The 25,629-nt window shown below is 37.6% G+C and overlaps 1 protein-coding gene across 1 annotated transcript in view; it reads right to left on the reverse strand.

The window, feature by feature from the left end:
• Positions 1–7,203: 7,203 nt before the first annotated feature.
• The window catches only part of SPON1 (spondin 1), a gene marked incomplete at both ends in the record, with an annotated part of 198,452 nt that continues 180,026 nt past the window's right edge, over positions 7,204–25,629 (reverse strand). The window contains 9 exons of the mRNA XM_082317144.1: positions 7,204–7,367; positions 8,233–8,496; positions 9,807–9,971; positions 10,852–11,019; positions 11,130–11,300; positions 11,636–11,818; positions 12,248–12,323; positions 12,687–12,827; positions 13,838–14,039. Coding sequence (XP_082173270.1) covers positions 7,204–7,367; positions 8,233–8,496; positions 9,807–9,971; positions 10,852–11,019; positions 11,130–11,300; positions 11,636–11,818; positions 12,248–12,323; positions 12,687–12,827; positions 13,838–14,039 — 1,534 coding nt within the window. The remainder of the gene's footprint in view (positions 7,368–8,232; positions 8,497–9,806; positions 9,972–10,851; positions 11,020–11,129; positions 11,301–11,635; positions 11,819–12,247; positions 12,324–12,686; positions 12,828–13,837; positions 14,040–25,629) is intronic.

A 25,629-nucleotide genomic window follows, 5' to 3' on the forward strand; every position in this document is an offset into this window, starting at 1 on the left:
GGGACCCCTCATTCTGCTGGCCTGAGCCCTAAGCTGTTCAGATGCAGGGATGAGCCACTGGCTCTCCCCAGGTGATGCTCACAACCTCCCCAAAGCTGGATGGTCCCGCAAGAAAGTCAGCTCTTGTGACTTTTTTATTCTGCTAACCCTAGTGCCAGCCCTGTCCAGTCTAGTTTTACAGGCAATATTGGCAGAGGAGACTGTGGTTGAGGTACCAGTGCTTTCTGTATAGACTCAATCATACCACCTTCTCTGTGCTAGCCCCAGCCACTACAGGCACAGGCAGGGGTTAATTTTTTTGCAGCATCATCCAGGTCTTTAGGTGGGAGAGAGCATTGCTTGGAAAGATTCTGTGATTTAGTCACGTGTCCTATTTGCTCTCATTTTCTTTATATGCATGTGCACTCGCTCTTTTTTTTTTTCATGTAAAAGCCAGTTTAGGTAAAGTTAGTTTGGCGTACACCATGCTGCTTTGGAGTCCTTTCTACATTTGGGCCTTGGGTGGGTGAGCGTTTAAGGCGCTTGGCTACTTCCAGTGTGAACGCGTGGGCACCAAGAGTGTGATTGCTCACCATGTCTGGGGATTCACAGTCCAGCCTGTTGTGCCTGAAACGAAAACTTCTGATATGCCCTAAAAAGCAGGTGTTGTACCATGCCCTTGGCCTTTCCCTGTAGAGCATCGTCTCGTGGCATGTCCAAGCTTCACAGAAAGGCTGTTGAGTTGGCACCGTCATGACTGTGGTGATTGGGATGGCCTTGAGGCTGAGCCCATGAAGCGCACTGAGGCGGTAGTTGGCACAATGGAGGGGACACGCAGGGTTTTTTGACCTTTCAATGGCAGTAGGCACTTTTCCAAATGCTGCCATACACTCCTGGTGGAGTCCCCAAGAGACGTCTGTCTGAGCTGCACTTAGGCCTGTGCCTGCAGTGCTCCCACAGGTTCAAATGGTGCAGTAGGAGGGGTGGTGAGAAATGCTTATTGTGTTTGGAAATGACTGATCTTTCTTTGAAACTTATATCAAATGTATATTTTAAAAGACCTGTTTCCAAATACCCTGCTATTTGCTAATGAAAAGAAAGCAATTTGGGAGTTATAAGACGCTTCATTTTCTCCACTCGTGCAAACATGGTAAGTAAGCAGAAAGGGAGGACTTTCCTGTCTCAGTATTTGCAGGTTTATTACTGGTGATGGAGTAAGCGATGTTCCCTAGGACTTTTATGAAGAAGATCAGAAGAATGCAGAGCTCCAAGCTTTAGCTTTTTAGATGCGTTAAGCTATCTAGACTGCATGTGAAAAATGTCATTGCCTACTGAGCAGTTAATGTGCCCATCAGTTATGGCACAAACTGTTCTGCCTTTTGGAAGCCAGAGGAGACAGAACTCAACATCATTCAGGTGGCCTGTAATTGCTTTGTTTTGCACAACACTGCATGACATGACGGAGTCCAAAGTTGAAAGCGTTGCAATAAAGATCTTAAATGGGTTTGCATGTGGAGCAAAGAACACTAAGTGCCTGAAACTTGGTAGCAAGAGATTTTTTTTTTTTAAGCACATCTCAATTTACTGGTAAAGGTTTTTCCCCCCAGTAGTTAGTATGCTGCTTCCTAAGTGGAAAAAACATGAAAAAAATTGTGTGAGTATGTATGTACTGTATACTCTCTCTCTCTCTTTATATACATGCATGCACACACAAACACATACACACTATAGTTTGCTTTGCAATTAAGAGCATAGCCATGTGACAATATGTTGTGCCATTAATAGCTATATCAGAAATAGAAATGATAGTTGTCAATCTGCAATGATAGGCTTCAGATTTTAGCTAAGAGCTGTGCATGATTTCAGGGGTTTGCTATTTTTTCCCCACCCCAGAAACTCAGTATATGTGGCACTGAGAATGGCAGATACCTCTAGAAGGAGAGTTAATTGATTTCCTCATATTATACGGTTGAGGACCTGCTCTACCCATCATCTTTCTGCCATATTGGTTATGGTTTAGGTGTGTTGGCCAGGCAAAGAAGAGCATCCTAAGTTAGGGCAGGCATACTGCCAAGTAGGTCCTCAGCAGTCCTTTCGATGGCTAGCATTTAAAGAGGCCGTATGTTCACTCTGCTAACTTACATGCTCTGTGACCCTTTCCAAGGAAAAGCTGTTCTGATACAGCTTTATGGGCCATAAGATCATGATTGCTGCTCCAGATGTCTCTCCAGTTGGTATGCCAGAACATTAAATTGCCCCATAAATTCACTTAGCTTCACATTGTCAGTGGAGAATGAGTGAGTTGGTTCACTTGGTAAATTGTCCTTCAGAAAAGTCTGTTGCTGTCTGCTGGTTATACATGATGTGAAGGTGCCCAGCTGGCTTGTCCTGCTAAGCCAGACCGCTGTTACTGGCATGGCAGTGCCTATGCTCAAGCCAGGCAGGCTCAGTGCTGTTGTTGGTCTTATTTGAAGACAAAAGGATTAGCAATTTTTGCTGTAACTCCACTACTTGCCAACAAACTAAAGCAGGGATTACAGAAAGGTGAGTTAATCTCTCTTTATGCTTCTAGAAGTGGCTACAAAAATTGAATGCTGCTATGGCGGAGTATCTGCAGGGAGGGGCTTGGCAATAGGCACTGCCCCTTTCCAAGTAGCCCAGCACCGCTGAAGCAGAGCTGCTCAGTCGGTAGGCAGCTCTTTGCAGGTGAGCAGCACTGCTGGGGCGCCTCATGCTGCTGTTGTACACGCTGACAAACCTGCCTCAAAACAGCTGCTTGGAAATATTGAGCATTTTTCTAAATGCCAATTGACTTTTATTGCACCAGACTCTGCCTTCAATTATTGGTAAGAAACTCCTAGCTTGTCACCTCCAGGCAACTACCTCTAGGTCCACTTCAGCCTTGTTACACTTTAGTTTTAGAACAGGTTTTTTTTGTTTGGTTGGTTTTTTGTTTTTGTTTGTTTTTGTTTTGTTTTGCTTTGGTTTTTTTTGTTTTGTGTTTTTTTTTTTTTTTTTTTTTTATGAACATGCTGGTCACTTCTAGCTGGCTGCAAGGTGTTACTTACAGTCGCATTTCTACAGCAGGGGCTTTGCTGAGTGGCTCCCCCCTAACAACTGCTGTACTTTTCTGTGTAATTACCAGTGACGTACTCACACTCGCAGTGTACCTAAATAGTCTTCTAGTAGCACAAAATACCAGTTGAAAGTTTCATGAAATCTCAGACTTTTTTGAAAGCTCATTTTTAACAATTTATCCATTCATGTATCAGCAGGCTTTAAAAATGTGTTCTTTTAATCAGTTTCTCTTTTATTAAAAACCAACAGCAGCAACAAAACCAGCAGGAGAGTAATACCGGGTAATTTGAGTAATGACCCTAAGTTACCTGTGATTTCTAAAGAACAACAAACTGTTTGACAAAAACCTTGATGGAAATAACTTCCAAGTGGAAGGAATGACTGGCTCTAGTAAAATGCAGCTCACTCTGGATATCCTGTTAGCTTGAACAGGAGTAAAATGTAAATAAGAGTGTGTCTTGACTCCTTATGTTGATAAGTATGTGGGGTTTTTTGGTGTACATAATCATATGAGTTGAACAGAATCTCATACCAGTGTAAATTTCATAGTAAAGATGTCTTTATTCCAAAATAATAATAATAATGTGTTAGCCGGACAGCTACAAAACATCTACACAAGACTTTGGTAAGAAATATTCATGGTAGCTTTTTCATAATTCCACAGCAAACAAAAACAACGAAGGAAATCTAAAAATGCAATCAAACAAAACTTTGTTTAAATTGTATGCTGCACACACAGAGTCCTACTGTACATTTGTTAAGCCCCTAACTTTTCTGTTTTATTATGTGTAAAGCTTCTACAGTTTGTATGTTAGAAAAAAAATCCATACACACAGTGCTAAAATCTGATAGTTGAGGTCTACAAAACTGGAGTGATATCTGTGCTTTCAGTTCAGCAGTATTATTCAGGAGATAACAGAGATAACAGTTCTCATTTTTATTGACTGATAATCAGTGGCTATCACACTACTAGAAAGTTTACAGTAACAATGTAATACTTCTACGTATTGTATATCAGAGCTTTTTTTTCTGAATAGAAAATCAACCTCTTATTTTTTCTTCATTTGTTTTTGTTTGTGTTTTTTTTTTTTACAAAATGTAACAAGCTTAAATATTTCTTTTGTATCAAGTTAGAAGAAAGACAAGTGACTTGTAAAACATTTCAACAGAAAAACAGTGTGAAAGGCTGAACCTAAGCAGGAATGATCACACATTTCTGACCCAGTGCAATCTACGTTGTCATTGCATGTATTAACAAGGTGGGGAAAAAAATTTTCCAACATTCATAACTTCAGTGAGCCTAAGAGAAATGACTGGAAATCACACTGAACAGCCTTCTAAGAGAAAATAAATTATATGGAGAATGAGATTAGTAAAAACCACAGTGAAAGGAATGCCAGATTGTTTTAATGGACAATTTTGTGGGCACGTTCAGAAAGATGTTGTGGATTTCCTACATACCTAAAGGTGTATTTAGACTATGTAGCTTTTGGTAAAGGGAGTAATTAAAAGACAAAGCTTGATGAACTGAAACAAACATGAAAATGAAAATAACTTAACATTGTTTTTAATTGATTATTTGCAGAAACAGGCATGGTTTTGCAAGATTAACTTGAATAAGTGGTAAGGGTTGATGAGATAAAATATAGTCCATAAACTCGTAGCAATTCTTTTTCCCATTCAGGAGAAACTTTCTTCTTCTGTTCCCTCTGCCCCAAGCTCTCACAGATCCAAGCCTACAAAAACCACTCTGTCACGCATTTCATAGTCAAAGGTTATTTTTTTAATGATTAGCCTCAGCTGGGATAGCCTCTGTCAGGCTCAGCAAGAGCGGCTCAAAGGTAGGTGGTGTGTGGGTCTTGATTGCATACAGAGCTCTGCCCTGGCTGAGCACCTGGCATTAATTGCTGTAGCCCTTCTCTGCAACCATCTGTTTCTTCACCTGAAATATGCTCAGCTGGTCACTTCTCCAGTATCTATATTATTCCACTGTTGGTTTTTTTTTTTTTGTTGGGGTTGGTTTTTTTGGTTGTAAAATGTGCAAGGTAAGGTCATAAATACATTACTTAGGGGCAGTCTTGCTGCTACACTGTAATGACAGTGCTATAGAGACATAAACTGCAGAATTTTTCAACAGGCACAAGGAGGCAAACTATCTGAATTAATAATATTAAATGAGCCAAGCTGTACAAAATGTAAAATGTTTGGGTTTAGCATTAAACCTTGTTGTATTCTTTTTTCTCCTGGTTTAGTGCACTATGGGCTTGCATCTGTTTCATTTAGCAGCCACAGGAGAGGCTTAACACTGCGGTTGGTTCCATTATTTCCCTGGCCCTCCCTTCATTCCAGATCTAAAAAATGCAGAGGGGATGGGATGCGACAGCTGTGGAAATCCTGAGCAGCCCTTGCAGTGTTCAGTGGAGAAATGATGCTGAAAAGCCCTACAGTGTAATGCCAGCAGCCCACCTAGCCCATTCAGGTACAGGGAGGCAATGAGAGGATTGCCAGGGTAGTGGCGGTGAGGCTGAACAGCCTCAGTGGGTTGTGGTTCACATCAAATGCGGACACTTAAAACCTGGGTGTCAGGTTCTCAGGGTTGCGACCAAGTGTTAAGGAAGTGAGTAAACTACTTAAGGCTGGTTTAAAGAGACTATAAAATAAATTCTTCTCCATTCATTTCTCTCAAACTTGTTTTAAGAGTCAGCATCAACAGTCTTTATTTTCAGTGCATTGTTATTACTTACTTATGTAGAGACATAGGTGTATGCTGCCTTTCCTGGACCAAAAGATAACCCATCCCCTTCTCTCATCTTTAATGTTAACTTGTTAAACTTACAGGACAGTATTATACTCTAACAGCAAGTGAAGCCCAAGGTCTCGCTGGTCTTACACCAGGTTACATGTAGGGATGAGAGCTAAACTCTGCAGGAGATGGTGTAAAATAGCAAAAGCAATTAGAATGATGAGGAGCTATTTTCTAATCTCAGGCAGTTTGTTGATCGCTCAAGTGGTCAGGCAAGACATTTATCCTGGCTAGTGTATCTACAAATGAGTAATTCTCACAAATTTAATAATTTTTAGCTCCCCCTGTACTTAGTAAAAAACCATAAATGACACTCCTGTAAATATATTCTTGTGTCAATCTAGTTACTATTTTAAGAGGCTGTCATTGTTTCATTTCAGAGGCTCCCTTCCTTCCGTTTGTTAGAAGGGATTCATGAGAACCTGGCTCACCTTTTCTCTACCATTTTTATTATATTATAAACCTCTTTCTCTCTTTACCTATGATTAACAACCTCAGGAAACGGAATCTAATTTTCTAGCGTCTCTCATGTGGAAGTCTTTCCGTGACACAGCTGTTGCGACTCTCTGTGTTTGGATCAACTTCTATTAGTTCTGTATCCATTTTGAGAGGCAGTGGATAGACCCAATATAAGAATATGGCATCTAAATATATTATGACATTCACACGTTTTCTTTGTGTGCTGTTTTGACTGTGACTAATGTAGTGGGCAGACGTCACTATTGAGCTGCACAAATTATTTCCTTTTTAAGTTTTAAAGAAACAAAGATCATTTTGCATGGACCATAGCATCTATGTGAAGAAAAGTATATAGGATAATTATTATAACTATCAGCTTAACCCACTAATGTAAAAAGATAAGCATGCACCTTTAATATTATTGAACCAGCATTACTGAAATTACTCCTTGGCATAGTTGTGTAATCACGTAGGCACTGCTTTGGATTTTCAAAATCAAATCGAGAGACAAATCCTCCCACATATGAAACATGTCACTTTAACTTAGTTATGTTAACATGCATGCATCCCATGTCTTTACAAGTAGTATTTCTATATGGCTATTCCATGTCCACAGATATGTCTGTATTTTAGTTAAATGACTCATAATGACTTACTATTTTTATGCATTAAGGGCTGGCTGGAGTACCAAAGATTTACTCTCAGCATAAATCTGTGAGGAAATATTTATAAAATATATTTCTTGCACCAGCAAGACTAAAAAGCAAACCACACTGCAAAAATGAAAACTAATATACACTTTATATTTTTTTTGTTTTAAAAACCAGACCAAGGTTGACTTTCCATTTAGCTCAGAGTGCATCACTTGGAAGCCTTGTGTTTTGTTAACAAGGATGAACATTACATGCTCTTAGCTCCTTTTTGTCTTTGCAACTAGTAAACTGAGTGCTTTTGGACCTCTTCTTTACCATCATGTAGCGTTCCTGAATTCCACCTCCACAGAGTGTAGAACATTCTGTCCAAGCAGTCCATGGTTTCAGCCTACAAACTGAAAAAATAAGTAATTTGATTAAGTTTTTAGTATTTATTTTCTTATTTATTTATTTATTTACTTTTAGTATTTGTGTACCACTATGCATGTGTGCACACTCACATCTTTTGAATCTAAGCTAGCATATTGCCTAGTATATTACAGTAGGAATTAAGAAACCCCAGTTAAGTATAATCAAGGTGCATTTGGCAAACACTAAAAAAAGGTATTAAAAAAGAAATTTAGTCTATATTATAAAAGATAGATAAAATTAAGAAACTGTTAAATGTCAGACAAGTGTGAACCACAACTTAGCAGTAATTCATATCCAGATAATGTAAACTATACCACAAGATATTATGTTTTATTGATTTGAGGCATCGGTGCTTGATAATACTGTCCCTTATCGAAACAGCAGTCCGAGCAGATCTCTCAGAGCAGTCTGAGTCTGAATCAGATTATTGAGGTGCAAATCAATTCAGTTTTGAAATTCAGCATTGGATCCAGGAACAAATACTTTCAAAGTTCAAAGGTAATTGGATGCAAAGACTACGACCCAGGTCTGCAGAAATTGCAATCAGTCCTTTGCCAGGTCTAAAGTTTAGATTTTTTCACATTCCACACTTTGTAGTGAAGAAGCGAAAATATTTTCAGTGATGGGACATGGACAGATGTGAGTCTTTCTCCATTATGTCCTAAACTTAGGTCGCACGTTTTTGGTGACAGGCAAACACTGAAAGTAGCTAGGCTTTATTGCTAAAACTTTCCCTAGGCTGAAATGCTGAAAATGTTCTTGCAGCATGAATTGGAGCTGCTCACAAACTCCTGTTACGCAGAAGAGACAAAGAGACATGAGCATACGGAAAAATGGTTTCACACTCACCTGGATATTGCTCACTATCTATATTTTTTTTTGCTTGTTCACTTCTCCTTTTCTCCCGGGCCTCTTTCCAGCGCCTTTTTTCCATACCTGGGCCTCTCAGGCATTTCCTTACTCGACATTTTGTACGTTGGACAGTTTCTGGGCACGCTGTTCCTCCAAACTGTGGTTCTATTTTAATCATTCTTGTCCTGATCATATGGCCCTTTCCACATGAGGTATTGCATTCGGACCACTGGGACCACTCTGTTAGTTCACAGTCGATGGCTGCAAAGAATGAGAAATATTACACAAAAGCCGTGAGATCTAAACATAAGGTCAAGAAGAAACACACAGATGTGCCTAATCAGTTTCTACACCCGAAATGCATGAACATCACTTAAGCCTCTGGTCTTTTCAGCAAATATTGTGAGGCTACAGGTCAAAATTTTCTGAGTCCATTTCTAGCAGAACTATTATTTGACACTTTCCTCAATTTCTTTTTCAAGAGTGATGCTGGCAGATAACTAAAATTACAAAGAACATATAAAAAACTCTCCTGTGCCTTCTTAAATTTTCCCACCCATATGTCTGTTTTTATAATGAAAATCTGTTAAAAATTGAGTTATACTTACAAAGAATCTGATACCTCTGAGATCTAAGCCTTGCTTTACTGGTAGCGTTATGCAATAAGCAAGACTCACTAATACCCTTATGTCTTAAGTTTTCATCTTTCAGTACTGCTTAAAGCTTACAGCCTCAGTGAATAATAATCAAAATGATATTTCACATTATTTAAGAAAAGCTGAATTAGCCAGTTACAGTCTAAAAGCCTTTTTAACCAATACTTTCCGTGAAAAATAATGTAATTAGTTATAAAGCCTCATAAACCAGCTGGCAACAGGACAATAAAAGCAATCATATCTTATTCATTCAGCAACGCCTTAGGCTATCACGCTTCACAAAGACTGCAAAGCAACTAGAAATCTGCACCATCCAAGAAGTGGGGGATTTTAGTGGAGTAAGGTTAAAAAATAAATGCAGCTGTCTCCACACCATCCACTGGCTCATATGATATTCCAGGTTGAAAAGGGATGTAAATCAGTAAAAAGGCTACGACACAGTTCAGAGATGTATCAAAGACAGAGCGAGCCTCTTTTGTGCTCTTTCTGTGAGCTAAAAGAATCACACAAGTGATTTTAATCCTTCTTTCCTTCCTTCCTAGCACACATTCTGCATTTGAGTAAAAAATAGGTTTTATAATTCTGACTTATTTACTACTGGGAAGTGCACAAGCTGTTGCTTGAAGTTGTAGTGTGTTAAATATGCAGAAACCATATACCCAAAGCAATACTGGTCATCAGCACAGGGTTAAGTAAGGCAAGCTGAAATTAAGACATGGTCATATTCCAGCTCTCAATAGCTGAAAGTAAGTGCACAATAATAATAGTAATACAAAAAAAAAAAAAAAAAAAAATCCACAGTTGATGTCGCTCCTATCTAAGAAGTGATGCTAAAAAAAGGTGATAAGAGTTTTGACCCATAGATTGTGACACACATAATTAGCCTCCTCTTTCCAGAGAGTTTCCCGCACTTACGGCATTCGGGCAGCATGCATTTTTCTGCTTGTTCCAGCTCCTCATTGCAGTCTCCAAGCTCGGCAGCAGATTTCAGCATCCTTTGCCGGGTTCGCATTCCCTTCCCACATGTAACACTGCAGTCACTCCATTCAGACCAAGGAGAGAGTAGACAGGGGATGGTATCTAACATGAAAATAAAAAGGTGACGAATTCTTGTTATACATAAATTACAAAGGTATACATTCTGAAAATAATACAGGTGGAAAATGTACTATGTTTTATCTGTCATCAACCAATTATACTTTGTTGTCACTTTGGACAAAAGAATCACAAGCTGAATGATGTTGTTGAAGAAGCTCAGAAAACACTATATTAAATTGAAAGGTTTGCATAGTTTTAATACCTTTCTTTGCTATCTTATTCTATATATCTTATTGATATTTGCTGAGTCCCAGTGCTTCCGGGAAATAAATAGGTTAAGAAGGTATGTTTCAATCTAACCTCCTGTAAAAAAAACTGGATTGTTGCAGTGGACAGAATGGGAAGTCAAACTGATATAGTCTAAAACGTGGTACTTCCACATTTTATCTACCAAAAGTCTTTTTAAACTTAATTCTTTCTGTCTTTGATGAAAATCTTAACATTTCTTAAGAAATTAAAAACAATATTAATAGTCACAGTAAGGGTGAGGTTGGCTGACTGCACAAAAGGAGCAACTCAATTTCTGAACTCTTCATGGACTAAAAGGAGAGGCACTGTTTTATTCTAGACATGATTAAATATACCTCATACTCCATAAATTAGAGTTGCTTATATATTGCTTGCTAATATACACATCACTGTATGGGTAATACAGTAATAGCATACCACTGAATATTTTTTACTGATACTCTCATCCTGTTGGTGAACCTGGTATTTAATGCACATTCCCTAAGGGATCTAATTTTAAGGAGAATATGAAAAAGCAACTTTGCTTCTGGTTTAGCTATATTCTTTGTGTGATGGAGCAATGTGTCAGAAATGGTGCCTCTATAGCAGAAGAGAAAAACTCATGGACACTTACGGCATTCAGGCATCATGCATTTCTCTGCCTCTGTAGTTTCTGCCTTGCACATGGATCCATCAGCGGGAGTCATCTTGATCATTCTGTGTCGTCTCTTCATCCCCGTGCCACAGCTGGCACTGCATTCATCCCACTCTCCCCATTCAGTGACAAGGCAACTGCTAGGGGCTATTCAAAATGGACAGAGAAAATCATTCGCTAGTAGAGCTCATATAAAAAATGTTTTGGGCAGTGCTCCTGCTATTGGCTGGATTTACAAAGCTAAATAAAATACTTACAACATTCCTCATTTACAATACATTTCTCAGTCTCTTCAGTAGGCACTTTGCACATAGAGCCATCTTCGGGGAATTGTTTTACATATCTCTCTCTAGATCGCGTTCCCATCCCACAGGAAACACTACAGGGGGACCATGTAATCCAGTCAGACATCATGCAAGTGGAACCATCTAAAATACAGAGAACCATTTCAATTGCTAACATTAACACACTTGCTGATAAATCAAGTTGCCCATTTGTGTGCAGTATCACTTTTATGCTGCCTCTCACATTCTATCCTCTCCTCTATTGCTTACTGTACTCCTTTCCTTTACACTTGTACATACTTCATGCACCAACTCAGATGAACTGCAGAATTGGCCAGAGACAGCTTCAATTTGTATTCTTCAGCAATTATTCCTCTGTTTGCCATAACCCAAGTCATACAGCAACCAACAGCTTTAAGAATTTTAAAGGAAGAGTAAACACTACAAAGTGTTCTTCTCCACCCTTTCCTCTTGATTACCTTCATCACTGCAGCCTGGACCCATGCATGGCTGAAAATCTTGGGTATCTGGACAGGGCACACTGAGATCCAACTGAGCTTTAAGCATTCTCTGCCTCATCCTCTTGCCCTTTTCACAGGTAGAAGAACTGCAGGCTGACCATGGGGACCAGTTTGAATATATGCAGGTCTCAGGGGTATCATCTAAAAAGTAAGAAAAAGCAATGAACATTGAAAATAGATTGTCCTCCATTTGCTTCTCTTTACTTGGCTGGTGATTACTTTAGATGCTAATAGGATCTGCAGTCTATCTATCTTCTCTGTTTTTAACGCAAAGGAAAAAAAAAAGACCAATTGCTAACTTTCATTAAAAAATAAATCTTTTTATTTTGAACCCCAAAAGGCTTCTCTTACTGCTTTTATTGTTATTGTCATCTTCCAGGTATACATGCAATTTCTTTGCTGTATACGGGAAGGCTAATAGTAGATACCTGAAAAGATGAAAACCTAAATCACTTTTTGGCACTGAGTGGGACTTTTGCTCCTAAGTCAGTTTTGTACTTTATCTAGAAATGACAGGGGAGAGTGGAACAAAATATAAATTAGTACAGCACAAACTAATTTAAAAAGTACCTTCTTCTTTTTCCTCTGGTGCTAGGTCTGCCACAATATCATCTATGTTATCAGGTACGATATTGCATTGCTCCCCCTGCAAAGAAATTATTGTGGAGTTGGATATAGGAAACTCATATGTATACGCAGTGAAAGGGGCTAAAACAGTATACTGTGAGGCACTATTGCATCTGCAGCACTTTTTTCTCCTCTAATTCCTATGCATACTTTAAAAAAAATCCCCAGTTAGGCAGATGCAGCAACTACCAGAAGTAGGAGAAATAATACCTTAAGACAGTTTTAAATTTAAGCAACAGTTTTAGTTCTTTTCTGCCAGTATCTTTGTTGTGGGTAGGTTAAGGAATGTAGACTTGGGGGGAGGGGACAAGAAGGATTGGGTTTTTGGTTTATGAAGTAGGGTTTTTTGCTTGCTTGAGAATTTTATACATATATATTATACCTTGCGTGCAATTCTTTCAATGACAACTCTAGCTACCAGCTTGATAGATCCTCCTTCTGGATCATAAAATGGACTTTGAGGATGATCTAAGCTTGTAAGTGGTCTGATCTTCTCTTGAGGCACTGTAGGTTTGTTAGGAGACTGCAATCAAAAAGAAAAAAAATGTTAAAAAAGAAATTAATTATTATTAATAATAATATAATTCATCTGCAGAAATTAAAACTTCTCCAAAATGCTAAATTGGGAAATTCCAATATAAGATGAACTCGGTACGTTCATACTTAATGGTAAAGTGTTGAGTTTTTTTTGTCAGGAAGCACTTCTCTAACACTTTAGGATTCAACCCCAAAGCTGGGTTCACAATAATATGTATGCCTTGTTGTGTGGTTAGCTAACTACATTAAAAAAAAAAATTATTCAGTATGCCTCCAGGCCTGAAAATACGTGTGGTATATAGAATATGTGGAATATTTGTGGTATTTGAGGATGTGATTAATCTTACTGAACTTCAGCTGTCTATACTGTCTGTATAGACACACAGTGTAGGTACACTTGTCACCCATGGAGACCTAACCCATTCAGTAATTTGACGTAACTCATTTGGTCAAAACCAGGACTTTACCTGAGGATGATGTGAATCTCTTCCTAGACTGAGAGTGTGATGGAGACAGAGAAAATGGATGATTTTAGAGTGTTGTAGTGATGAGAAGTCCAGAGTTTCAATCCCTGCTGTAAGGAATAGTTAAGTTTTCTGTGCCAAGCAGAATAGTTGGCATTAGGTTGAAACAGTAGAAAGCTCAAGTTGATGTGGCTGCTGATGGCACACAGATGTGTATTGAAGGGCTTGGACACCTTAATGCTTAGTTTTAGGCAAACTAAGTCCTCCATTTATTTAATAGGTAAATGTAATAATATTCCAGGTGAATGTAATACTATCCCGTTAATAATAATGCTCAGGGAATGCAGACACAACAACCAACAGTAATTGTAGCTAGCATCTGTCTAAACGAGTTTTAATTTGTTATAAGCAAAATTTTTACTAGAGTAGTATAAAGGCATGTATGGCATTACCACGGATCAAACAGCTTTCATTCTTCACTGCTTTAAGGTAAACTGTGTGTTTTGAATATATATACAAATAGTCCACATACCTCATAGCTAACCCCACTGTCTGTGCCAGCATCCCAGGGTATTAAATCCTGAACAACTTTCTGAACCCAGCCGCAGTCCTTGGTACAGAGGTCTTCGGCAGAGAGACCCACATTCCAGTCCGGGCTGGGGCCCAGCATGGTGAGGAAGGACATCAGGTGCCGGTGACGATCGACAGAAAACTCAGCAGAGGGAGCAGCTCTCCTGCAGATTGGCCATACGAAGACTATTAACAACTGAGTTCAAGTTTGCTGTTAGAGGGCAATGAAACTGGTGCTTCAAACTGGGAAATGCTGAACACTGGCATGACACTGTATCTGGTATGTGGAGATGGAGAAGCAGGACAGGGAGAGGACTCCTGCTCAGCACTGTATTTTTAGTCTCCGTGTACCATCTGAGAAACAGCTTTGATATCATTCAAGAACATTTACAGTTTAATGGGTGAGAGAGATGTAGCAATAAAGAGCTGCAGCAGCATCCTTATGTCTCAGTCATATAATAATAATAACAGAATCTGTCATTATGCTTACAAAAATTTGAAGTAAAATAGCAGAAAAATACCCTGAGGTTTTGATTGCTGGGATACTTTTGACCTCTGCCCCCCCCTCCCCCCCCCGATAATACAGATTCCAATACCAAAGTACTTGGAAGTGCTACTCTGTGTGTGTGTGTGTGTGTGCGTGCAAAATAGCACTCCTTAATAGAGTTTTAGTGCTCACGTGAGTGAGAGATTAATGGCCATTGCCAGCCCTAGAGAGTTCAGCCAAGACTTTTGCAAGTTTCTGCCAGTGTATGTGAAAATGCCTCTATTCAGCCAGCCTTTGTCAGCTGTTCCCTTAGGAAGAAACTGTGCTGAATCACGCAGTGCTCTGTGATGCTGACGAGCAACTATCACATTCCTATGCAAACGGAAAATAAAATCAGGCCTAAACTGTAGGTTTCTGTTCACAGATGAAAACCTGGACCTCTTCACAGCATCCTTCTCATGAGCAACAACAAATGCGGAGTTATTAAAAATATGATTTTGGCAATTCTGCTCTACCAATTACTGGTCTGATGTCAACCCAAGTTTTCTTCAGTTACAGAACTTGGACCAATACAGAGTCAAGTGGGTTTTTGGTTTTTTGTTTGGTTTTTTTTTTTTTTCAGTTTTATGCCAAAACACACTGCTTTATGAGCATCTAAAGACCATGTTTATTTTTAATATAAGGTTTTTTTACAATGTTATTCATCTTCTCTTTTTGGGTTAGATAGCTGTATATATATATATAATAATACACATACACTGTTCTTCTCTAGTCATAAGAAGTTTATTCTTCCTATAAATGCTTGTATCCCTATAAAAATGTAGCATTTCATTTTTGTATTTTTTCTGGCTCACAGCATTCTCAGCACATTAGAAAAAACAGAAAAGCCCAAAGACAATGATTTTGAGTAGTCATCATGCAGTTTCAAATGTAAGATGTCTAATTTAGTGTATCTAGTTCCCCTTCAAGAGGTAAGTTGCAGAAGCAGGCATCTGTTAATGGGTAAAATGTTCTGGCAACTTCTGTTCCAGAGTCTTTAGAAGTTGTTTATTACTGTGTATATTATCTTACATTGATTTAAAGACTCTGGGTAGAGGAGTTTCTAAGTAAGTGTTCGATGACATTAATCCTGCCTTTCCCAGAAAGAGATGCAAATTACTTTTTTTTCCATGACAGACAGAACTCTGATTTCAATGGAAAAATTTGTCTAATGTGAAGTAATAAAATAATGAATGACGGTATCAAGTTCGCTCTGTGAATGCGGTATCCTGATGTATTTGTCAAGTACATAGCAGTGATTAGTCTTAAAAAGCCTGCTAACTGACTTCAATTAACAAAAGGATTTACTGCATTATAGGGGTTTCTAAGAATTCCCTATGCGAATTTTATATTTAAAACAGTACACAGCGGAGGCCTAAACAGTACACAGTAAAAATAACAAAGTAATGTGTGTTTGTATACCTGATCTTTGTATTAAGAATATGTCAAATATGGACATTGCAGGAATAGAGACGCAGGTCAGCTCTTTCACGGGAAAAGCGAGGGCAGTGCGGAGGCGCTTACTGCCGCGTCTGGCTCCTGAGCTGATACTAAGTAAGTTAGTTGGCATGTATTGCGTGCCGTTGCATTTCAGTGCTCTGTGCACACATGCTCTCAGGAAAGACAAGAGAGGCAGCCACAATCGTACCATTTGAAGGCAGAGGGTTGGAAATCACTTGCCTACTTCAGACACATTATAATGGCAATCTTTTGTCACCTGTTATTCTTGTGATAGGCACGTACAATTAAGGCTTTGAATGCTTTGCTAGGAAAGTAAATATTAATCATGTTATTAATATAAATCACAATTAATTGTGTATTTAAATTATATCAGTATTGAAACTGTGTAAAGGAGCACTTCAGTAGGAGATACTCTTTGCCTACAAGCCTTTGCATGTGTTAAAGTATATCCGTAAACTGAGCCTCCCATAATTTTCCAATTTCAGAGCACTTCACAAAAATTACCTATCTTCTGCTCCTTCTTTAAGACAGATAGCTATTTTCACGGACATTTTAGTGTATTTTATCTCATAACTGTTCAACACAGAAATGTAAAGATTAATAGAGGACGAATGGAGGCAACTTTTCTCCTCTTCCTTCCTCCACTCCTGTGCAGACACGTACACAATGCACATACGTACACTTTGTCTGCAGTGCAGCACAACATGCTAGGTTGGGCATTTTAAAAATTTTTATGTGCAGTGTTTAACAAGAAAGTATTTAAAATATATATTATCATTAAAAGATACTTGTTACACTTGCTACTTTATTCTATTAACTAATTTCTGTGTGGATACTTGTAAGCAGTATGCATACAAATTTGAACCACAATTGTATAATGTTGATCAACATTCAGAGCCCTCCTTGAGTTGGTGTAATTAAGGAAGAGAAACAGGCTGATCTAAGGCTCAGTTGATCTGAACTACTAGCTAGGCATGGGGATAGGCACTGATTGGGCTTATACAATAGAGGTCTTTGGTGGTTTCTTTTGGGGTTTTTGTGTTTGTTTGTTTTTTTTAAATAAAATGTCAAAATTCAAATGTTTCCAGTATCCACATGAATGATTAATTTTTGAAGCTGGCAGAACCTAAATCCTTCCACGCATATCTCAACAACACGTCTGGCTCAAGTGTCATAGGACTGGCTTATGGATCTCCCTGAAGGAAACTAGTGTAAAAATGTGTACCCTTAAACTGACCTTTTTCACTTCTGTATTGTTAACACACCTGATAAAACAGGAGTATATTACAAGTATATATTGCCATTTTAAGGCTTTTAAATTTTAAGAACATTTTCTTCTGCAACAGGTTGAGCATGTTTGGTAATTCCTAAAGGAAAAGCCTAAAGTTTGTAACTGATGTGAATTTGCTGTAAGAGACAAGTATGTCCCTTTTCCTTCCCCTATACACATACATGCATAAAAACAGTGGCGAATATGAGTTACAAAGCAGTCTAAACATTAGGTACATTCTAGGTGACAACCTTGAGAGCTCCACAGGGCTGGGGAATCCTGCTTTCGGTGGCTGAAGCAGACAGTACTTTTCTACTGTGAGCCTGATCACCTGCTGACAGTTCCTGTCACATAGTACAGAGTGAAGCAAAGTACTAGGTAGTGTCCCGCATCCTGATTTTTCCATTTTCTTTGTTTTTATTCTATTTTCTTTTTCTTAGCATGATTTGGATCTCCAGCTATAGGGATGCCATATACTGAGCAGCGTAAGAAAACGCATTTTTTTTCCCTGGGTTGTTGGGCTTTTTGTTTGTTTGTTTTTGGGTTTTTTTTTAAGGTTAAAAGAACACAAACATGATTTTGCTTTACAAGCTTTTTCCCTAGGTGACAATCTAGTTGCTATCCCTGCTGGGGGTAGGGGGTTAAAAAAGTCTTTTGACAAACCAACAGAAAACTCAACTTGCTGCAAGACATATTTTTGAGTGTTGAATCAATACTGTTGTGTTACAGGTACCGTAGTACCTGTAAAAGGTAATAGAGGACACATAAAGAAGGTGGTTGTGGAGAGCTACTGGATAGAAATAGTAAAGAGTACTTTGCAGAATAAAACTTTGAGGTTAATTTTGATTTGATATTTGTTTAGTATACACATAAAAGACACAGAAAAAGGCAGCCTGAGCACGTACTCTTTGTCCCTATGATACTAACTAGCTCAACAAATGAGACTATCGATAGGGTTGAGTTTGTACCATTAGAATCAATGCAAATTATACTACTGGATGCTGTGTGTTCTATATTCGTATAAGAAAGCCGTTTGCCTCACCCATGCATAAAGAATTCTCCAGCAACACAAAAGCCTATTATAAAAGGACAGATTTGAACATGAAGAGCATCTGTATTTCCACTGCAAAGTGCAGTGTGGTGCAGAGAATCTCTTGCTAGCTGTTAAACTCACCGGGCTGGCTGCTAGAAGTGATGCTAGCTGTGGCAGCACAAATACAAATAATTTTTCAAATAAATTAAAACAATGTATTAGACGCTTGTTATGCAGCAGTGGAGGAAAAACCAACAGCCTGAAACACCTTCAGAAATACTGAACTTGTGCAGTGCTTCACAGTTATACAAGTTCTGACTTCGGTTGTGGGTAAAAAATAATGTTGTGATTAAGTGGGCATATTAGAGAGAACAGGAGAGCGTAAAATACTTATTGTTGTTATAGCTCTTTGAAATAAAATTCTAATTCAGATAGGCTTATATATTTTATGCTGGGGGAAAAAAATCTGATTGATTCCACAGATTTAATAACTATATAGAGCATATGGCAGTTTGAAATAGCTTAAACCTCTCCAAGTTTCTTCACAGAGCTGTATTACAGTATAATCATCCTAAGCTTATTATTAGAGTCTGGATACTAGACTCATTTGAGTATACCTGGACCTGGTCTTGCTTGTGCTGAGGATAACGTAGTAGCCTTTTCAGCTAGGAAGAAAAAAGTGCAAACACAAAAGAAACCAGTCCAAATCTGACGAGTGTCGGAGGAGGTAGGTAGTTGAGAGCACTGTGGGCCACATTGCCACTGGTTTAGTGTCAATTCTAGGTGGTGCTGATGATGCGAAAACACTATTTTTTTTTAAGCTGAGAATTTATCTGATTACATAGATCATGAAAACTGCATACTTTAGGGAAATAGTAAATGAATTGCCTATTATACCTCTAGTCAGCAAAAGTGACATCCTTCTTTTTTAGAGGCTTACACTACATCATATATACACTTTCCAGGATGAACAATGTATTTATACATCTTTAGAACTTTTTGCTATTGATACAAATAGCATGAACCACATGAGCATGGAACCACATTTCACACACTTGAACTTCCAACTCTGCACCTCCTGCCTACCAGCAGCACCTACGCAACATCTGTTTTACTGAATAAACTTTAAAAATCATAACATCATGAAACATGCACTAGCTTCAAAGAAAAGAAGAAAATTAAGATCTAAAATTGAACAGAAAATACTACTCTCCTAGAAGTCCGCAACTAACAGAACAAATTAGATAGCATATTTAGATGACGTATTATTAAGAAAACCATTTACGAAGTGAATCAGAAGAATTAGGACCATTACGTGGACAACAAAGTTTTATGCGCAGATATCAACACCTGAATATAAAAACAGAATTTCAGAGTTGCACAGGAGGCGGAGAATCCTTCTTAAGTTCTGCTTAAATGCAGAGCAGGTAAGCCTTTAACCTAATGAATAATTTAAACACGTGCATGTCCCAAAAGAGCCAGGGAAAAGAAGACTACAATAAAATGAACAGAGTCAAGGAAAATTTGACAGACATACATATAAAAAGTTGAAAAGCACTTTAATGCCAAGCTGTTATTGTCTCTGAGCACCAAATCAGAGGAGGTGATGGTAAGGGTCTGGCTATTTCATTTCATAATGAAAGAATAAAGAAAGCTGCAACAAATTCTTATCCATTTACCTTTTGGACTACAAAAAGGCCTGCATAACAACCTCTTACTTTGCTGTATGTAAGCTCTTAAAACGAGAATGTTGCCTATAACCAGCTAAAAGAGATGGATATGTAATTGCATACACAACTAAGGGAGTATGTCATTACCACTGACATTAAAACCACTAATCAGAACAAATGCTGTTCTAAAATATCATTAATCTGAGTATTTTTTAAAAGCATTACAAAAGGAAGGGACTTTGCGTAGCACATCTTTCAGACATTTTCGTATTGTCATCTACATGTACCTGTCATGCTACGTCAGACAATAATGATATATTATTCATTAATATACCACCTATTTGATTTAATACCTTCACAATGGGTATACCTTAATGATATGATTAACAAATGTGAACAGGCTTTCCTCACTGAAAAAAATTCTCAGATATCTCAAGTTAGGATTGCAGGTTCTGAAAACTGCTGATTTTTGTGTGTGTTCTTTGCAGGTTGTCACAAACCAGCTAGGTGTGGTAACCCCAGTGGTGCTGTCGCCATTTCCTCTTGTTTGGAATAACTTCCTGTCACCTTTAGATCGCTTACTGTGCATTTACAATCAAACAAAGGAAGCCTTTTGCAATATATGGCATTACTGCGTTTTATCCAGGCCAGGCTGACGACAAAACCAACGGACTCTACAGGTATGAATTCAGGAAACCTCTCTTCTTCACTTCCTAGGAGCTTTGGGGATACAAATTGTCTGCCCAGAGCAATTACAGCTATATTTACAAAGGAAATCCTATGGGATGTTGTAAGAGCACTGTTGCTTTGTATCTCCTTTTCACTTGGCTCATCCACAAAGCCCTGACCATGCCCTGTTTATCCTGAGAAACACTGATGAGTGAACAGTTCTTCAGCCCAGCATAGGAACCATCACAGCCATACTTCTGATCATTTCCTCTCCCACTAATACCAGATAAACAGCATAGCCTTATTTATGGGACTATTTTAGCAATGAACTCTGGTTTGCTATCCATTTAATTTATTCTGAATATTAGATTACAGCAAGTATCTCCTTTTAACAGAAATTACAATGAGGCTATTTATTGGAATATCTACAAAATGTAGATAATGCTTCACATTCCTGTCAAAGACTTTAAAATAGTATTGTCGTGCATTTCAAAACCATTTATTTTGCAAGCGTCAAAAGCTTGGAATTGCATTTTACATTTCCCCGGTCCCAATGTAATCTCTGAAGATATCCAACATCTCACCACCTTTATTGATACGATACACATTCCATTTCATTCAGTATCTGTATCCATCTAACCTACATATGCCTTTCGGGGTCTGGAGATGTGAATTAGAGTAAATGTTTCATTACCATTACATTCATAACAATGCAATGAGATAACAATTGGAAGTTTGAAATTTTGCATATAGATTTCTATTCACTAGAAATTTAAATGGCAAGTCGTTCCAGTTTCTCAGTGAGTATTTACACAAGAATGAGGAGTTAGGATTAGTAAGTAGGCATATAATTGCATGAAAATAATGCATACATGATTACTCACGAAATTATAAAGGGAAATTATTTTGGCATAAGGAAAGACAACAGATGGTTGGGAAATAACCATAAAACAGTAACTACCAATGGGAGGAAAATGTAAAGAAAACAAAAGCAAGGATAGAATAGGATGAGTAAGTTTTATTTAATTGGATGGCCATTAATTTCCATGAACAAATAGCATAAAGTTCTTGCAGTGATTGTTCTTAGTTAAATCTTTTCTATGTTTTAATATCCAACTTTTTTCCTTGCCTAGTGACATTTGAATTTTAAATAGAAAGTAAATGGTAAGTGATAGAAAATGGAACTGCCATATGTGCTTGCTCTGACAAAAAAATGATCGATAAATTTTTTTTTTTTCTTTTCCAACAAACACATATGTTCTTCCTTACTTTTTTGAGATTGAATTATGAATTTCTTGATGTGGGTGTCAGACCATCTGTCAAACAATGAAGTTTCCCTAAGTCTCAATAATACACATAACACTTAAGACATAATTCCTTTTATAAGCATGATGTAGTTTTGTGATTAGGTTTTTTTTAGTCAACGCTTAATAAATGTATATAACTATAAATGCAAAGACTCAGGTAAACACAGTACTTCACAATAGCATGTGACTTCATGCTAGGAGAGGTAGAAGTTTGCAGCCTTGTGCTGCTGGTATACAACCCAGCATTATTTAGTCCTGTTTTCTGTGAAAAATAAGAGACTATGTTCTCTTCTCATTTACATGGAGCTCTGGAGAGCCATTAAAATAGAGTACCAAGTTGCGAGGGCAGTGTATGGTGTTGGGTTTACTCATTCTTGTTAAATTCCTAAAATTTAATAAAATGGAAATTCATATGATTAAAGCTTTTATCTTATATTAATTATCCAAATATATACATGCGTTTTGAGTTCAATCACACCCAATCTCAATGAATTATAAAAACTGGTGAAAATACCAATTATTTTATATGGATTTTTAAAATGTGTTTTGTCTGAGATTTAGTTTAAGTAGTTATTTTGGTTTTAGTGAAACAAATATTTCTGCTTTTTGGATAAAATTTGGAATTTATATTCAAAAAAATAAAAACACTGGGAAGATTTTCTGTTTTCAATGTGAAACCATAAATTTACCATTTAGATCCAATTCTTACATGAAAGCTTTCATTCTGAAGGCAAAGCCTCTTAACAAAAGCGTTTTGATTAGCTCTGCTGATGCATAAATAGCTCATTCGACATAAATTACTCCTGCATACAGCTGTCAGGAGTTTACTGACACTTCTATGAAACTTCCACAGTACTTCAGTACTTCAAGACATACAAGCGGGGATCACCTCACAGTTTAGGGAAAGTGGTGGTCTGTAAGACGGCACATCAACAGTGTGGAGAAATGATATACCGCAAGAAGTTTTCTGACCTAAAATAGAGTTTAACCGTTAGCCAAATGCAAAGCTGGAGCACTCAGAATTATTTCACAGCTTCAGAGAGATTTATGTATTTGCCTTCATGTTACCAAAAGTCACAACTGACTTTTTCCCTATATAATTTTTTTGTATATCAGATTGTCCTTTATGCATTACTATTTCTGATTAGACCGGGGGTAGAATTCTTCTATTTTTGACAATATGAAACTTCACTGCATTAATCCCAGCTATCTATAAAGTCATAAAAGGAGAAAATAGCTGAGCTAGACACACCGTCGTGTTGCCATAGAAACAAGGAACTCTGTCTGGCTGCCTCATTCCTCTCATTTTGTACACAAAATCTCCAAACTTTGAAAATGTTTCCTAGTACTATACTGTCATTTTGTGGAAGGAAACTTCATGTACATCTGGATTGACAGATATTGGCTTTTACCCCATTTTAGGATAGACAGCACAATGTGACAGTGGGAGAAAAAAAGTGGGGAAAAAAATACCTCCAGAGATTTACAGAAATAGAAAGTAAAGACACACATGCTGTAGTGGCACTATTGCAATAAAATGTTGCCATGCAAGAATAAAAATATATCCTTTATAGAACACTATATTTGGGGGTGAGGGGAACCAACAGAACTGTGCAGACTGTCATCATATTCTATTCCTGGGACGCATGTCATCAAACTACTTAAGTTAATATGGCTTTTACCTATAAGGCTCAAATAGTACACCCACGCTAGTAAAAGATTACACTTAAAAAGCATAGAGCTACCAGAACATGGTATTTTAATTTTTTTTATTGCTATATTTCTTTGAAGTAGTAGATACCATAGAATGCCTAGAAAGTTCTGCAAGAATTTATTGTTACTACCACAGCTTATAACTAACTAGATTTTTTAACAGCCTAAACCCAGAAATGTTAATTATTAAAATTACACTCCTGCTTCCTTGTGAGCAGTTGACCATGAAACCTGAGGTTTTTAAAGACAAAGCATTTCCATCAGCACTGCAAAACAAATACTCTGCGAGAAAGCATTTTTTCCATATAGGACTATAACAAGAGATCTCATCCAAAAAATTGAGTACATAAATCTGAACAAGATATTTACTTTAATTGATGTTCTTGCATTTCTTCTACAGATAATGTCTTTTTCTTCTGAGAACTGGCTTCTTGTTGCCTTTGTTATACTTCCTATGAAAGCTTTTACTTCAAAGAAGTTAGTTTCTAAGAAAATAGTTTGGAATTTGATCATTTCTTAGTTTTAGGGCTTCAAGATACTTTTTTACTTGTAATTAATATAAGGATAATATCACTTATTGTGGAATCACTAAAGAATGAGTGTTTCACATTTAGATCTATGTGTTTGTTATATAAACTCAGGTCCTGATTACTTCTTGCAAGAGTAATACTGTTGGCCATGATATAGTGTGCAAATGCCAATTCATATGTGCTGCTTTCCTCCACTTCTTCCTGCAGTTTCACCAAAATATCTCACTTTTAACTATTACAAATTGTTTTGCATTCCAAAAGGCTTCAATTCGAAAATGTTTCCCCCATCAGTCTGAGCTCTGGATTCTGATTTTGTTATCACTGCATTTTACTAGCTCCCATAGTGGAAGCTTTTGCAAAAATTTTTTTCATCAGTTTATGCTTTGCATAGCATCTCAAATAAGGTCAGTTTCTGAAGAAATAATGAGCTACCACATGTTAACAAGTGATCATAGGAATACTGAGATCTCTGTATATTCATTAAACTTGGTCAGATGTGGATGACTTTTTCAATTCATTGATTATCAAGCCATTTTTCCAAAACATGGCAATACAAGACCTTAATAGTTAAACAGTTATTAGAACATTTTAAACAAAAGTAAAGCATTGTATTTTCCTCTAACTTGGCATGAAAATTTCAATCTGAATACTTAACATGCAGTAAAATTAAACCAATTGAAAACAAGGTATTATAATCAGTATCCTACAAGGTGAACTATAATTGATAGATAACATATCCCACATTTTTGCACTTGTTAAAAAAAATGAATCCATTGGTCAAATTCACTCAGACAAGAAAATGATTGAGCATGCTATTTTCCTCTGTTCAGGCAAAACCTGAAATCACTTTCTACTATTCTGTGCCAGCAATGAATTCTAACGCATGTAATGACACTGCACAGCATCCCATACGAGCACAGAGGGACAAGTATATATATATATATGTCTATAGGACAAGTTTTAGTCGAAATCAGAGGTGCACTTCTGAGGTGAATTTCCCGTTGTGCTTTGGTTCATAGCCCGGAGCAATCTCGGAGCGCAGACCTGAATTCTTTCTGATCAATCTAGCCTGGAGTTTTTTCCCTGTGCTCCTGCTGCCATCAGGCAGCCACGCTCCATGTGGCGGCCACCCAAAGCTATCTCCCGTCCCCCAACGTGTCACTTCCTCAGCACTGGTGCACGCTACAGATCTGCTCCTGTTGCAGCGTATTTCTTGCAGCATATGAAGACTGTTCACGGTTATAAATTCATACACTATAGGTATTGTAATGCTTTCACCATAGAATTAAAGTAGGGTTTTAAGTTTAGACAAGACATACCTCACGCAAAATCTTTTTAAAATATTCCCAGAGTGCCTATTTAAGACAAAATATGGGCTATACAATACAACATTACAACTTTTACTCTTATAAAAGCACATCTGTACTTGAAGAGAGCCACTTAGGGATTTAAAAAATACTTTCAAGCATCTCAAAATTTAAATCAACTCATCTGTCAAGAGCAAAGCACATCACAATTCTTCAGCAAAAAACTCATATATCTTCTTTCAGGATAACATAGATCCAGCGGGATGTC

The sequence above is a fragment of the Platalea leucorodia genome (assembly GCF_965183815.1).
Source record: "Platalea leucorodia genome assembly, chromosome: 7".
Lineage (NCBI taxonomy): Eukaryota > Metazoa > Chordata > Aves > Pelecaniformes > Threskiornithidae > Platalea > Platalea leucorodia.